The sequence below is a fragment of the Neoarius graeffei genome, chromosome 2 (genome assembly GCF_027579695.1).
Source record: "Neoarius graeffei isolate fNeoGra1 chromosome 2, fNeoGra1.pri, whole genome shotgun sequence".
Lineage (NCBI taxonomy): Eukaryota > Metazoa > Chordata > Actinopteri > Siluriformes > Ariidae > Neoarius > Neoarius graeffei.
The window spans coordinates 746,678-762,647 of NC_083570.1; the positions used below are offsets into that span (position 1 = coordinate 746,678).

A 15,970-nucleotide genomic window follows, 5' to 3' on the forward strand; every position below is an offset into this window, starting at 1 on the left:
TCGCACGAAGCGCTCTCATTTCTCTCATTGTCCGGTCTTTTGGGAAACGATGAGTACTAATCCCATCATGATTGGTGTTGCTACACCCTCCTACGATAATCTGTTAACTATTTTAATAATTACGCGATAACGTTGAAGAAATTTGCAGAAAGCCACCAGGTCGTTTCCTCATAAACAAACCAGCGCTGATGTCGGATTCAGAGGGAGGCGTCCCGCACGCGACGTCACGAAAATTGATGTTTGCCGGGAAATCCAAACGCCAAGTTCGGACCAATTCGCCTCAAATGGCTTGATTTCAATTGAATTTTTCTGGTATTGCGCAAGGTAAAAAAAAAAATTGCACAAAATGCAAAATGTGACAGATATTTGACCAAAGTTTAATATAAAATAGGAGAATTACATTGATCTTGCTCCTGAATTTACCAAAGATGTGCCCTTTAAAAGTAAAACTCTCTCTCTCTGTGTGTAGAGGATAATAACTGACCCGTTGCTCAGGTAGTCATGTCACCTTGTTTATTTTTCCTCTCTGCATCCCGTGTTGACTTTTCTTTGCACTGCGGAAACTTTCTCAGCTCTGCGTGTGAGAGAGAGAGAGAGAGAGAAAACCATGATCTTCAAATGAAACGTATTTTTGCAGGAAGGAAAAACTTCCAGGTGACAAAAATGTTTTAATTTCACAAGATGATAATATAGGGTAAGATGTTACCATGGCAACAACCATATTACGTTATGGTTTACATTACATTAGTCCACTGTACAGCTGGTGTGCATCAAACAGCCAGTTTCTGTTTCTATGTCACTTAATGATGAGGAAGTGGAACACAGCTGGTATTATATACATCTCTCTCTCTCTCTCTCTCTCTCTCTCTCTCAGCGTGGGTGGGCTCTCTGTCCATGGGGATGATATTTTTCTGCTCCCCAATTGTCAGCGTGTTTACAGACATTTACGGCTGCAGGATCACGGCAGTGGGCGGGGCTGCAGTTGGTCTCATCGGCCTGTTCGCCAGTTCATTTGTCAAGTAAGACACCACGCACACACACACACACACACACACACACACACACACACACAGCTTGCAAACTTTAAAACATGTTGACAGAATGACCCTGTAGAACAGGATAAGTGGCCACAGATGATGGATGGATGGACGGAATGTCCCAACAGGACTTCCAGCTGATGTCAGTGGGTGTTACACCATCTCTCTCTCTCTCCCTTTCAGATAGCGATGTTTTATATTTAGATTATTGCTTTTATTGTTATTCATTTTAATATTTAATGTTATTTCAATAAGGAAGTCATAATTAAAATCTATTTCTCTGCTCCTTTTTAAGCATCTTTCTCTTCTCCTTATCTCAATGTTTTTAAAACATTAACTAAATGTCAGCTCATCTTCCATTGTGTAACATGAACATAAATGTAATTCAGTGTGTTCACTCTTCACTAAACCGTCTCACTGTGTGTTACTGAGTAAACAAACGTGTGCGTGTGCAGGTCTCTGGGCGTTCTGTACTTCACGTACGGTGTGGTGTTTGCGTGCGGCTGTTCGTTCGCGTATCAGCCGAGCCTCGTCATCCTCGGACATTACTTTAAGGTTTGTTTAGTTGCATGTTAATGATGAATGTTCACGTGCATGTTAATGTGTGATGAATAATATAGTTGATGAATTTCCTAAATTTCAGAAGCGTTTGGGTTTGGTGAATGGTGTGGTGACGGCAGGGAGCAGCATCTTCACGGTGTCTCTGCCGCCGGTGCTGTCGTCCCTGCTGCTCCACCTCGGCCTGCACAGCACCCTGCGCGTCCTCTCCATCTTCATGCTCGGGCTCATGCTGGCTGGATTCACCTACAAGCCCCGCCTCCCACAGAGCATGGAGTCGAAGAAGTCCTCGTTAAAGAGGGTCTGTAATGTCCAGATCTGGAGGAGTCTGAGTTACAAGATCTGGGCTTTCGGAATTCCGGCCGCACTCTACGGATACTTTGTCCCCTACGTCCACCTGGTCAGTGTGTGTGCGCGCGCACCTATAAATACTTAAACATGCTTATGTTTATCAATACTTACACTTACTTCCTTTCTCTGTCTCTCTCTCTCTCTCTCTCTCACACACACACACAGTGAGTATTTCCTCAATAAACGCACCACTATGTCCAAATAAACACCATCTCTCACACACAGTTACTTCAGTATTGTGTCCTGAACTCACAGCATGAAAACTGTATGAGCTATCAGAACTGTGTGTGTTGTAAAACACTCTGACCTGTCACAGCAGTGAGAGTGAACTTTACACCACTGTTTTCACTCCATCGTTCCGAGGACTCTTTTTATTGGCTCTGAGCCACACCCACTCTTCAGGGACAGTGGGATTTCTGGGAACATGGGAACCTAATATCCAGAGTAGAGGACAGCAGGGCTCCGCTAACACGGGGACCTGGGGGGGGTGTGTCTCTAAATCACTGTAAGGCTCTTTTAGACCAAACACTTCCAGGAACTCATTGAGAGGAACCGCCCACCCCCTGGGGATCTCCCTCAGGAACTCACTGAGAGGAACCGCCCACCCCCTGGGGATCTCCCTCAGGTCCTCATTGAGAGGAACCCCCCACCTCTGGGGATCTTGCCCAGGAACTACATACCAGTAGAAACAGCGGAGTGATGTAAGCTGGCCAGTGGTTGCTAAGCGACGGCAGTATTTTATCGATTGTTTTTGAGTGTGCATCTTATCTGTCAGTGCTCTTGTGTTTCGGTGAAAACCCCAACTATCAGTATTAGGATTTAAACTTGTCCACTTTCATGTGTCGTGTCTCAGTTGCATGTTTCTGTAGAAATGGATCATTCCATTGCGCCCTACTGTAGAAGTGGGGGAGGGAGACACACACACACACACACACACACACCAGGAAGTGTTATGTGCTAACAGTAAATTATTTTACATTATAAAGAGTGAATTCATGGTGGAAAATAATTAGTGATTGCTTATGATGCGTTTCCTGAGCTCGTTGGTTTTTAAACCTGGTGGTTGCTGGTGCTGCGTAATGCAGCCTGCATTGACTCATGCGTTTGACTCATCATCTGGACCAATCACGGGGCACTTGCATCACTCGTGGTTCCTCTTGCACTGGGAGAGAACCTACCCTGAAGCAGGAGCTAAAAAAGTCCCTCAAACCCACGATCTAAACAGTTCCTGCACACGAAAGGCGGCAGTTCCTCCTACAGTTCTAAGAACTATGAAAAAGTTTCATCTGGTCTGAAAGTGCCTGTAATCCTGATTAATCTGAGTGACGCGTTGTGTGTGCACTGCAGCAGAATTAAGATTCCGTTGTATGCAAATTAGTTAGGCACAGTGATGTGAAGAGTAACGCGGTTGGCTGGAGTATGTTCAGATGACCCTTCTATCCAATTACCTGGGCGGTTCCACGTCCTTGCAACACTCGATAGTGCACTTTACACTCGCCTGTACACGTTGTAGTATAGTGCTGAGCGTAAATGAGTGCACTCCCTTTGAAAAGTAACATTTTAAACAATTTCCAAAATGTTGAAAAGACAAAGTTTAATATAACATCTGTTTAATTTATAACGGGAAAGTAAGATTAATAATATAACTTGGATTACACATCTTTTTCAGTTTTACTCAAATTAGGGTGGTGCAAAAATGAGTACACCCCACAACAAAAACTACTACATCTAGTACTCTGTATGGCCTCCATGATTTTTAATGACAGCACCAAGTCTTCTAGGCATGGAATGAACAAGTTGGCAACACACTTTCTGGGTGTTGTGTGAGACGGCTGCCTCTCCAGTAGCTCTGTAGTTTTTAGCTCTTTAAACCTCTTTTTCCACCATTTTTACTTTTCTTCTCTTCTTACGAAGACAGTGTGTTTTACTTATATCGCATGGATATTCTTAACCAGGAGCCAGTTTTCTCGCTTATTCGAGAGAGGAGCTGCTGGCCCTGAAAACAATGGGACGAGCTGGGATAAGACACCCCATCCCGGCCGAGCTGAGGAGGAAACCCAGGGGCTGCAAAGCCGGAGCTAAGCTAAAGGCTAGGCTAGCAGACAACCGGTGACGCTACAAACCATCCATTCCCTCCGTTATCATGGGGAATGTGAACTCGCTGCCAAATAAAGTCGACGAGCTTTCTGCACTGAACAACCAGCGGATTTACCGGGAGAGCAGCTTATTTATCTTTACGGAGACATGGCTAACACACCTTGTACCGGATGCTAACGTGGACCTGTGGGGATTCACTGCTGTGAGAGCTGACAGACACTAACACATGCGGGAAAAGCAAAGGTGGGGGACTCATCATTTATGTTAACAACCGCTGGTGTAACCTGGGACATATCTCCGTAAAGACAATTTTATGTTGCCTGGACTTGGAGCTGCTAGCCGTTAGCCTGCGGCCATATTATCTGCTGAGGGAGTTCAGTCACGTGATCACCATCTGTGTTTACATCCCACTGAGGGCTGATGCAGCCGCTGCATGTGAGAGGATTCACTCTGTCACAGCAAGGCTGCAGACACAGCACCCTGAGGCATTTATCATCATTTCTGGGGACTTTAATCACGCTACTTTGGACTCTACTTTGGCTGCTTTTTACCAGGCTGTGGATTGTCCAACAAGGAACAACAAGACAATTGACTTGCTGTATGCTAATGTGAGGGATGCATACAGAGTCACACCCCTCCCCCCACTAGGGAAGTCTGACCACAACCTGGTTCTTCTACAGTCGAAGTACCCCCCCCCGGTTCAAAGGCAGCCTGCAACAACTAGCTCCATCAGGAGGTGGTCCCCTGAAATGGAAGATGCCCTCAGAGACTGCTATGACATCACGGACTGGGATGTGCTGCTTAGCCCACACTGTGAGGACATAAAGGGGCTGACACACTGTCTGACGGATTATCTCAACTTCTGTGCAGACATGGTCTCCCCCGCTAAGACTGTACGGTGTTACCCTAATAACAAGCCATGGGTAACACAGGAAGTCAAAGCTGTCCTCAACAGGAAGAAGACCGCCTTCAGGAGCAGGGATAGGGAGGCGATGAAAACAGCACAGCAGGAGGTGAAATGCTGCGTGAGGGAAGCTAAGGACATCTACAGGAGAAAGGTGGAGCAGAAGCTGAAGAACAGCATGAGGGAGGTCTAGGAAGGTGTGAAAACCGTCACAGGCCACAATACAAAGACCAGAGTCGTTGAGGGGACAGTGGAGAGGGCAAACGAGTTGAATGACTTCTTCAACCGGTTCAACCAGCCCACGTCCCCCCCCCCCCCTCTCCCTCACTGCAGCCATCTCTCCTTCTTCCCTCAACACGCCTCCCCCCAGTCATCACAGCAGCCCCCTCCTCCCCCACCTCAACACAGATTCCTCCATGCATTACTGCAGACCAGGTCAGAGGTCAACTGAGGAAGCTTCACCCCAGGAAAGCAGCAGGCCTGGACAGGGTGTGTCCACGACTACTGAAGACCTGCGCTGCTGAACTGGGTGAACCACTCCAACTGGGGAGAGTGCCCACCCTCTGGAAGACATCATGTATCGTTCCAGTTCCCAAAAAGAATCGGCCCAGCGAGCTCAACGACTTCCGACCAGTGGCACTCACTTCCCATCTGATGAAGACGTTGGAGCAGCTCTTCCTCAGACCCCAGGTACAACATGCCCAGGACTGTCTGCAGTTTGCGTACCGGGCAGGTGTTGGTGTGGAAGACGCCATCCTCTACCTGCTACACCGAGCCCACTCGCATCTGGATAAGGGAAATGGCACAGTGAGGATCCTCTTCTTGGACTTATTGAGTGCCTTCAGCACCATCCAGCCCTTTTGCTTCAGGACAAACTGAATGGATGTGAGTGGACCCCTGCCTGGTCACCTGGATCTCCAGCTACCTCACTGACGGGCTGCAGTACATCAGACTGAAGGATATCATGTCTGACACTGTGATTAGCAGCACTGGAGCACCCCAAGGCACGGTGCTGGCCCCTCTTCTCTTCACCCTGTACACCATGGACTTCTGCTATAACTCGGAGCTGTGTCACATTCAGAAGTTCGCCGATGACACAGCCATCATTGGGTGTATCAGTGGCGACAGAAAGGAGGAGTATAGGAGCCTGGTGAGGGACTTTGCTGTGTGGTGCAACAGGAGCCATCTGCAGCTCAACACCTTGAAGATCAAGGAACTGGTCATTGACTTTGGGAGGTCCAGACCAACGTCATGACCAGTTCTGATCGAGGGAGTCGAGGTGGAGGCTGTGGATTCCTACAAGGACCTCGGGCTGTGGCTGGACAGCAAGCTGGACTGGACTTGCAACACCAATCACTTATACAGGAAGGGACAGAGCAGGCTGTACTTCCTTAGGAGGCTGTGATCCTGTAACATCTGCAGGAAATTCCTGTGGATGTTCCATCAGTCTGTGGTCGCCAGTTTCCTGTTTTACACCGTGGTGTGCTGGTGGGGGGAAGCACATCCAAGAAGGCTGGACAAACTGATCAGGCGGGCCGGCTCTGTGGTCGGCATGAAGCTGGACTCTCTGGTGACGGTGGCAGAAAAGAGGTCTATGGACAAACTACTGAACATCATGGACAATGCCAGTCACCCTCTGCACACCGTCATCAGCAACCAGAGGAGCCTGTTCAGTGACAATGCTCCTTCCCAAGTGCAGGACGAACAGACTCAAAAACTCCTTTATCCCTCACGCCATCAGACTGTACAACTCCTCTCTGGGGGGAAGGAGGGGGAACAGGAGGACAGAGGACAGGAAGGAGCAGCAGCCTAGACTGACAATAAGCAATACTGGACAATGTGTAATATAAAGTGCAATACCTCTCCTGCTGCCCCCTTTTGTTTTTCTTTTCCCTCCTCTTTCTCCCCCCCTTCCTCTCTTCCCCATATCTTATTCTTTTTATATTTGTATATGTAAATATTTAATTTATCTAGAAGTTTTTCTCTATTTCTTTCTCTGTTTATCTGTAATGATCAGGGCTCTACAGTGCACACACTTCACTCGCATTTGCGAGCAAATTTTTCGGCATGCGAACGATGAAAAAAAAAAAGCGCATTCGTGCGAGGGCTTCTTGCGGCGACAATTTAGGAAAGCACTGAGCACAGACTCGACGAGTTTAACATTTCATTGATGGCATCATGAATTCACAGATGTATTGCTCTATACTGAAAGAGAAGATGCTACCATCACTCCGTGCCCTTGGTCGCCGTGCACTTTTCCAACATGACAATGATCCTAAACACACATCTAAGGCCACTGTTGGATTTCTGAAGAAGAACAGGGTGAAAGTGATTCAGTGGCCAAGTACGTCTCCTGATCTGAACCCAGTCGAACACCTATGGGGAATTCTGAAGAGACAAGTTGAGCATCACTCTCCATCCAGCATCCAGTCACTAAAAGAGGTCGTTGTTGAAGAATGGAAAAAGATTGATGTTGAAAAATGTCGCCAACTTGTTCATTCCATGCCTAGAAGACTTGGTGCTGTCATTAAAAATCATGGAGGCCATACAAAGTACTAGATGTAGTAGTTTTTGTTGTGGGGTGTACTCATTTTTGCACCACCCTAATTTGAGTAAAACTGAAAAATGTGTAATCCAAGTTTATTATTAACTTTACTTTCCTGTTATAAGTTAAACAGATGTTATGTTAAACTTTGTCTTGTCAACATTTTGGAAATTGTGTTCATTGAGATTGTTTAAAATGTTACTTTTCAAAGGGGGTGCACTCATTTACGCTCAGCACTGTACAGTGTACAGTACACTCGATAGGTCATCTGTACTCTGGAGTTTAAATAAGCTTCATGTGTGGACAGGTTTCTGTGTGTTTAAAAGATAAGATAAGCTTTATTCACCCGTCAGTGGGAAATTTACACGTTCCAGCAGCTCACAGAGAGAAAGCCATGAATAAATAGGAACAAAAAATAGTGCAGTGAAAGTATAAAAAAAAAAAACTATAGGAAAAAAATGTATATAAGGCCTGTCACAATGATGAATTTTGTTGGACGATATATTCTCAGAAATTATTGCGATAAACGATATTGTTGACGTCTTTTCAAGACAATTTTATGCCGCTATTTACAGGCCTCCGAGACATTCAGCCAAAGTCTTTCTTGAAGAGTTTGGTGAACTGTTATCAGTCATTTGCTTAGAGTTTGATTGTCTTATTATATCTGGGGATTTTAACTTGCATGTAGATAATACTGATAACATTTATGCCAAAGAACTATTTGCAATTATTGATAACTTTAACCTAGTACAACATGTACAGGGGCCGACCCACTCTCGTGGTCATACTCTTGACCTCGTCATCACAAAGGGTCTTACTGTTTCTTATACTGTTGTTGACCTGGCCTTATCTGATCATTTCTGTGTTTTCTTTGAAGTTTCTATGTCTCCTCACATTCAGAATAGCTCAACGACTATAGGTAGGAGAGTCATAAACGACAACACGTGTTCTTTTTGAGCAAGCTCTCTCACAGAACTCAACCAAAATGTCAGACTCTGTAGATGATTTACTGGAATTTTTTAATTTAAATATGACCCAAATTATGGATGATATTGTTCCAATCAAAAGAGTCAATGATGAGCAGAAAGCACCATGGAAGCAGTACCCGGCTGTTAAACTGCTAAAGAGAGAATGTAGAAAGACTGAAAGAAAATGGCGCAAATCTAAACTTCACATCCATTATCAAATCCATAAAGAGATGCTTTGTAATTATAATTATGAAATTCGTAAAGCAAGACAGTCTTTTTTTCTCCAACATAATCAGCAGGAATATGAACAATGCCCGTGTGCTATTTTCAACAGTAGAGAAGCTAACTAATCCCCCACCACAATTAGCACCTGAACTTCTCTCAGTTAATAAATGCAATGAGTTTGCATCTTTTTTCAAAGGTAAAATTGATAAAATAAGGCAGAATATTTCTCATAATATATCTCAGTTGCAAAAAATTGAAAAACTGCAATCACCAATGACACAGATAGATAACTTTAACACAATGTCAGAATTTTGTTTAATTGATTGAGACTCTTGAAAAAACTGTACAAAATCTCAGTTCCTCAACATCTGAACTGGACATTCTGCCCACCAACTTTTTTTTTAAGTCTGTTCTTCATCTTATAATTACAGATGTGCTTCAAATTATAAATACATCCTTGGAGACTGGCGTTGTTCCTGTGTCCCTAAATAAAAAAAGCTGTTGTAAAGCCCCTTCTTAAAAAAAATAATCTGGATCCTTCACTGTTAAATAACTGCAGGCTAATATCAAATCTACCATTTATCGGGAAAATCCTGGAAAAAATTGTCTTCAATCAATTAACTGCCTTCTTGATATCAAACAGCCGTTTTGATAATTTTCAGTCAGGATTTCGTGCCAATCATAGCACTGAAACAGCGCTGATTAAAGTTATAAATGACATGCGTCTTAATACTGATGTAGGCAAAACATCGGTCCTGGTATTACTGGACCTCAGTGCAGCTTTTGATACTGTTGATCACAACATACTGCTATATCGACTTGAACACTGGGTTGGATTGACTGGTAAAGTTATCAATTGGTTAAATTCATACTTAAAAGATAGAAGCGTCTTTGTTACCCTGGGAAATTGTTCCTCAACGTCAATGCCCTTGACCTGTGGTGTCCCCCAGGGGTCGATTCTTGGACCATTACTTTTCAACCTTTATATGCTCCCACTTGGGCAAATTATCAATAAAAATTCAATTTTGTATCACTGCTATGCAGATGATACCCAAATTTATTTTGCTCGATCACCAAATGACTATGCCCCCCTTGAATGTCTCTACCAGTGCATCGATCAAATCAATAGCTGGATGTCACAAAATTTTCTCCAGTTGAACACAGATAAAACAGAAGTAATTCTATTTGGAAAAAAAGATGAAAGACTCAGGATTACCACTATTCTTGACACAAAAGGGATTAAAACTAAAGAAATGGTTAAAAATCTTGGTGTTTTCATTGACAGCGAGCTAAACTTTGACAGTCACATGAAAGCAATCACTAAAACGGCATTTTATCACCTAAAAAACATTTCCAAACTAAGAGGACTTGTGTCAAAAAATGATCTGGAAAAACTAATACATGCCTTCATCTCTAGTAGGGTTGATTACTGCAATGGCCTTTTCACAGGCCTGCCAAAAAAGACCATCAAACGACTTCAGCTGGTTCAAAATGCAGCGGCGAGGGTTCTCACACGAACAAAAAGAACAGAGCACATTACTCCAATTCTAAGGTCCCTTCACTGGCTTCCAGTAAGCTACAGAATTGACTTTAAAGTATTGCTGCTGGTGTACAAATCTCTAAATGGTACAGGGCCCAATTACCTCTCTATGTTGCAGGGGCCTAACCCAATCAGATCTACCAGATCGCAGCAGAAAAATTTACTATTAAAACCAGTTGTTAAAACAAAGTGTGGTGAAGCAGCTTTTAGCTACTATGCAGTACAGCTATGGAACCAACTGCCAGAGGACATCAAAAATGCTCCTGCTGTTGGCAGCTTCAAATCTAGGTTAAAGACCAAGCTGTTCTCAGATGCTTTCTGTTAAATAATTAATATTTTTACATTTTTTATAATCTTTACTTTCTCTGGATGTTTTAAATTTACTTTAATTTTATTCTATTTTATTCCGCTGGTTTCTTTTTCTTTTTCTCCTTTTTTCTTTTTGGCATTTTATTTTATTTCTACTATTGTTTAATTCTTTTTTTTTTTTATTCTTTTAATTAATTGTTTTAGATTAAAAATAAAATTATTTTATGTAATTTTATTTCTCTATTGTTTACTGTTTTTGTTTTTGCTTCTGTAAAGCACATTGAACTGCCATTGTGTATGAAATGTGCTATATAAATAAACTTGCCTTGCCTTGCTAGTAAAATAATGATCATGCAAATGCACCCTTTCAAAGAACAGAGAACTTTAAGTCAACTTATTCAACAGTGGGACGTGAAAAATATAAATAAATAAAACAGTCAAACACAACCACTCAACAAAAACAATAAATAAAATACAATTTATGGCTCTTGAAAATTGCACTTAAGTAAATATTAACTTGGCACAGGGTAATAAAGACATTCTTTTCTTCACAGGCAACATTCTGCCAATCCAGTTTCTCAAAGATTAGCACCCAGATCAACAAAGTGCAAAGTAACAACGTATTGCCAGCTGTCATTAGGATAAAAGTCACAACAATTAGAACGAGATAACATGTCGGCAAGGGTGTAGGTTTGGTATTAACACTGGTGGGGACAAAAACCCAATGCCAACCCCCAGTGGCGCCAACTTCAGGTCAACATTAGAGGGTCACAATATTTTGCTCCGTTGTGTTCCACCAAAAGAGTCTCCATCATCTCTCCAAAGGCCAGACTTTTAACATTTGAAGTTCAGAACTGTAGTAATTCATGAATAATAATTAGACTGCATTTCCGCAGAGAAAATGCAGTGTGTGCTTGCTGAGCTATAGCAGAACAGCTATCATGCTTGCATGCTAAAAGCTAGCATGCCAACATGTTAACAACTAGCATGCTAACAGTTAGCATGTTAACATGCTAATAGATAACATGCTAACAGTTAGCATTTTAACATGCTAATGATTTAACATGCTATTTGTTAAAATTCTAACACTTTAAGGCTAATAATCTCATTTCCGGTTGAGAGTACGTCGTGCGCGTTCTGGCTGCCGCTTCTCACCGGAGCTGTTATTTTATTTCTTTTTCTATTTTTTTTTCTTTCCTGTGTGTTTGTGTAGTTTGGTGTTTGTTTGAGTGTTTTGTCCGCCGGTTGTGGTGTAGCTCCGGACCCAGTTTGGGGCGTCGGTTCCCTCCAGGCTGTGGTTCGCTGTGGGTGATGCCTGTGTTCCCAGCTGTGGACTACAGTGAGCCTGTTGCTCAATTTACATCGTGGTTGTCCAGCGCTCTGCGCTTTAACGCTTGGCGTGATGTTCCGAGCGATGTTGCTCGGTGGTGTCGCGGCGGCCGTGCAGGTGGTTTGGGACACACCAGCGCTCTGCGTGGCGGAGCTTCTCTGCTCGCTGTGTGGATCCATGGCGTGGTGTTCGAGCGATGTTGCTGACGGCGTCACGGCGGTGGTGCTGGAGATGTGGGACTTGTTTTCGTGCGCCTTTTGGTGGGACTGTGGCTGCTACACCACGGGAATTACATCCTGACCCCTACTTGGTGGACTTTTTATTATTTATTTATTTATTCTTTCCTTGTCTATAATTGTAAAGCGTCCTTGGGTTTTTTTGAAAGGCGCTATATAAATTTTAACTTATGTTGACAGCTATCATGCTAACAGGCTAACATGCTAATGGCTAGTATGTTAACTTTTAGCATGCTAAGGGTGACATGCTAACATGCTAATAGATAACATGCTAACAGCTAGCATTCTAACATGTTAATGATTAACATGCTATTTATTAAAATTCTAACACTTTAATATGCTGACAGCTATCATGTTAACAGCTAACATGCTAATGGCTAGTATGATAACTTTTAGCATGCTAACATGCTCAGGCAAACTCGCGAACTCTGCATGCTACCATGCTAATCCTAACATGTTAACAGCTCTCATGATAGCATGCTTATGGTGAACATGCTAACAACTCCCGAGCTAACAGCAGGCATGATATCGTAATGGGTAACATGCTAACAGCTTGCATGGTAACACGTGAATGCTAATTGCTATCGTGTGCGCGTGTAAGTATTCCTAATAAAGTGGCCATCGAGTTGAAGTTGATTTGCTGTCAAAGTCTCAGAAGAGCAGATCCTTGCCAAATGCATCATCACCTATGGGGGAAGGGAGGAACGACTCAGTCGAGCTTCCATTGATTAGCAGCAAAATGGATGGATGAAAGGCGAGAGAAAGGCGAGTGCGGGTCAGAACCGATATCGTGTGTGTGATGGTGATTTGGCCTGAGGTGCCGTATGAAGTTTGGTGGATGTGTGGTGAAGTGTTACTGAGCAAAACTCCATTCATTTGAATGGGGCCAAAAATCAATGGAAGCCTATGGAGGAAAAAGGGATGCGTGAAAACCAAGGAAAAGACGAGTGCAGGTCTCAGATGAGGGGATGGATCTGTGCGGGGACTTGGCCTGAGGCATCAAGTGAAGTTTCTTGAAGTTTGGTCACTCAGTTAAAAAAACTGATGGAGAGTGAAAGTTTTTCTCCTGAAACTCCATTCATTTTCAATGGGGCCAAAAATCAATGCAAGCCTATGGAGGAAAAAGGGATGAGCAAAAAGAAAGGAAAAATATGAGTGCGGGTCAGAACCGATTGCATGTATGTGTTGGGGGAGTTGGCCTGAAGTATCACATGAGGTTTGGTGCATCTGCGATGGAGCGTGTCCGAGTAGGACAATTCGATTCATGAGCCCTATTCATTCTCTATGGGGAAAAAACAAAAGAAAAACGACAAGAACAAGAGAACGGGCGCGTTGATCCAAAAGCTGTATACAAGCACACTACACCACTTCGGGCCAGACGTCTCAGAGTCGGAACGGTGTCTCTATCTCGAACGCCCTAGGAGGAGGAGTGGATCCAGAAAACGTGTCGGAATAAGGCAGAATAAGTAAACTTAAGAACAACAATATTGTGCCACACTAATAATATATGACCTGGCGACTTGTCCAGGGTGAACCCCGCCTTTCGCCCGTAGTCAGCTGGGATAGGCTCCAGCTCGCCTGCGACCCTGTAGAACAGGATAAAGCGGCTACAGATAATGAGATGGACAGATAATAATAATAATAATAATAATAATATGCAATTTATTTGATTAATTGCAAATCTTTCATGTGATGATTAACTCATTCTACCAATTTGCAAATGTGTTTTCCAAGCAAATACCGCACTGACTGTCGGGAGGGTGTCTGTTCCTTTCCCTCATAAATGGAAGTAAAACCCATCCGGAGCCTTAAACACTGCGTTCCATGAGGCTGCAGGGGGAGTCGGCTCTCTTCTGTGGGATCTTTAACTAGTTTTAGAATGCTGGTTTAAGCTGGTATGTGATCGATCTAACGGTAAAACAGCACGAGCCAATTTTACTTGGCAACAGGATCTATCTGAATTCTGATTGGTTGTTGTTATATTATTGCCCTTTTGTTGTATTCTTGAGCCCAGAGGGAGGAGGGGGGGGGGGGGGGGAGTGACAGGGTTCTACAGAGAAGTTTTTCGCCTCCAGCTTTCAAATGAACCGCCTCAAAAACCAATCAGCTCAGCGGATGTGTGACTCGGTATGTGACGTTTTCAAAAGAGAGGCGGAGTCACCAAACATTTCTGATCCAGAAGGCGGAGGCTGTTCTGCTAATTATGTGAAAATGTTTGATTTGATTAAAAGGTGTCTGGGCCTCGAACAATGTCCACATTACCATTGGGTTGTTGTTGTTGTTGTTGGCATGTGTCATGTTACCCGAACTCGGTCAGGGCTCTGCAGGTCTTAACTGAAGCGCATCAGATTCAGGGTTAGCGGGCTGCTAAAGTCTGCAGGCACTTCACAAGCAAGACTCGGTGCAATAATTAGCCAACATTATTAAATCATATCAGATCGTGCTAATGTCTTTGGGACCTTAATGAACATCAGTTGTTGTATCAAGTCGGATTGTTATTTACACGCCACACAAACTTAGAAAACAGTCATATTCGTACGGTATGTTGTCGTTTTTATACACTGAATCCTCAAGGACAGTTTGCTAGCGAGCAGCCGCTCACCGCACTGCAACCGCACTTGCTAATTGACATGGTAGCTGAACCTGCTTGCTGTTTTCGTGACCATGCCCCCAGAGCAAATATTCATGAGCGAATTTTGCATGGTTTCGCCTAGTGGAAACCTACAGGAACCATTTGTGTACTGCGCACAGAGCGGGATTTATTCAGTCAATGGGTCAAGAAGCTAATACTCTGTCGACTTCCCTGTGTAGATGTAAATGCCAAAATCGTGGTAAAAATTTACCGAGTTCATTTTCATTTACCGTACGAAGTAGAAATATTGCACTAATAAAATACTGGCAGCTGAAACAGAAATCTTGCACCAGGTTGTGAATGTTATTGCACAGCATAAATAAATAATGAGGATGGAGTGTGTGTAAAGTTTAAAAAAAAAAAAACCCAAACAAACAAAAAACACCACAGGATATGAACATAATTGTACACAATTATCAGAGTGAGACTAAGGCCCACTTTACACGGGGACGGTCTGAAACAAAAACGCAAAAGTCCGTTTTTGTTCTCACTTTTTTTCCACGTCTACACGACCGTTTTCAAGGAGGAAATCTGCGTCTATACGGTGACGCATAAATGTGTGGAATTCAATTGGATGTGCATGCCAGGCGGCTCGGTGGTGCTGTGAAAGACCTCCGCTATGTCTGCACGCATGCGCAACGTCTTCCGTCTTGTCTGATCTGCACATCTGCGCCGTGAAAACTTTGACTACTCTGGCTATTAGGGCTGTAACGATACACCCAACTCATGATTCGATTTGTATCGCGATTTTTGACCCACGATTCGATACGCCCACGATTTTTTTTTTTTTAAATGTTTTTTTAAAGTAGTAAATTTGACTTATTAACATTTACTTACTTACATTAACTATTTAATAACAAATAATTCAGACCACTGCAGAGAATGAGTAATATGTATGCAAAAATGAACAAATGTATATCCAAAGACTGTTTTATTTCTCAAAATAATACTGTTGAGCCGGAAGCTCTGTTTTTTCGGTTCTGAAAAAGTCATTTTTCCAAATCGTGTAAATCCGTTAAGATTTTTTTTTGGGCGGGCGGGGGGGCTCTCTCACTGTCTCACTCTCATAGGGCCAATGATTTTCTGTGATCGCGGAAAACAGATGGAAATTACGGAATTTTTATGGTGAAACGTTGCTCGCGTGTCAAAATGTAACTGCCGCAGAAGGCTTCCGCCCAAGCAGACATGCCTTCAGTGTTGCCAGATATTGCTAACGTTTTCCACCCCAAAATATGTTC

The 15,970-nt window shown here is 43.3% G+C and overlaps 1 protein-coding gene across 1 annotated transcript in view; it reads left to right on the plus strand.

The window, feature by feature from the left end:
• Positions 1-15,970, plus strand: part of slc16a10 (solute carrier family 16 member 10) — a 55,874-nt gene that overhangs the window by 16,756 nt on the left and 23,148 nt on the right. The window contains exons 2-4 of the mRNA XM_060913523.1: positions 875-1,019; positions 1,493-1,592; positions 1,681-1,995. Of these exons, the coding sequence (XP_060769506.1) occupies positions 875-1,019; positions 1,493-1,592; positions 1,681-1,995 (560 nt within the window). The remainder of the gene's footprint in view (positions 1-874; positions 1,020-1,492; positions 1,593-1,680; positions 1,996-15,970) is intronic.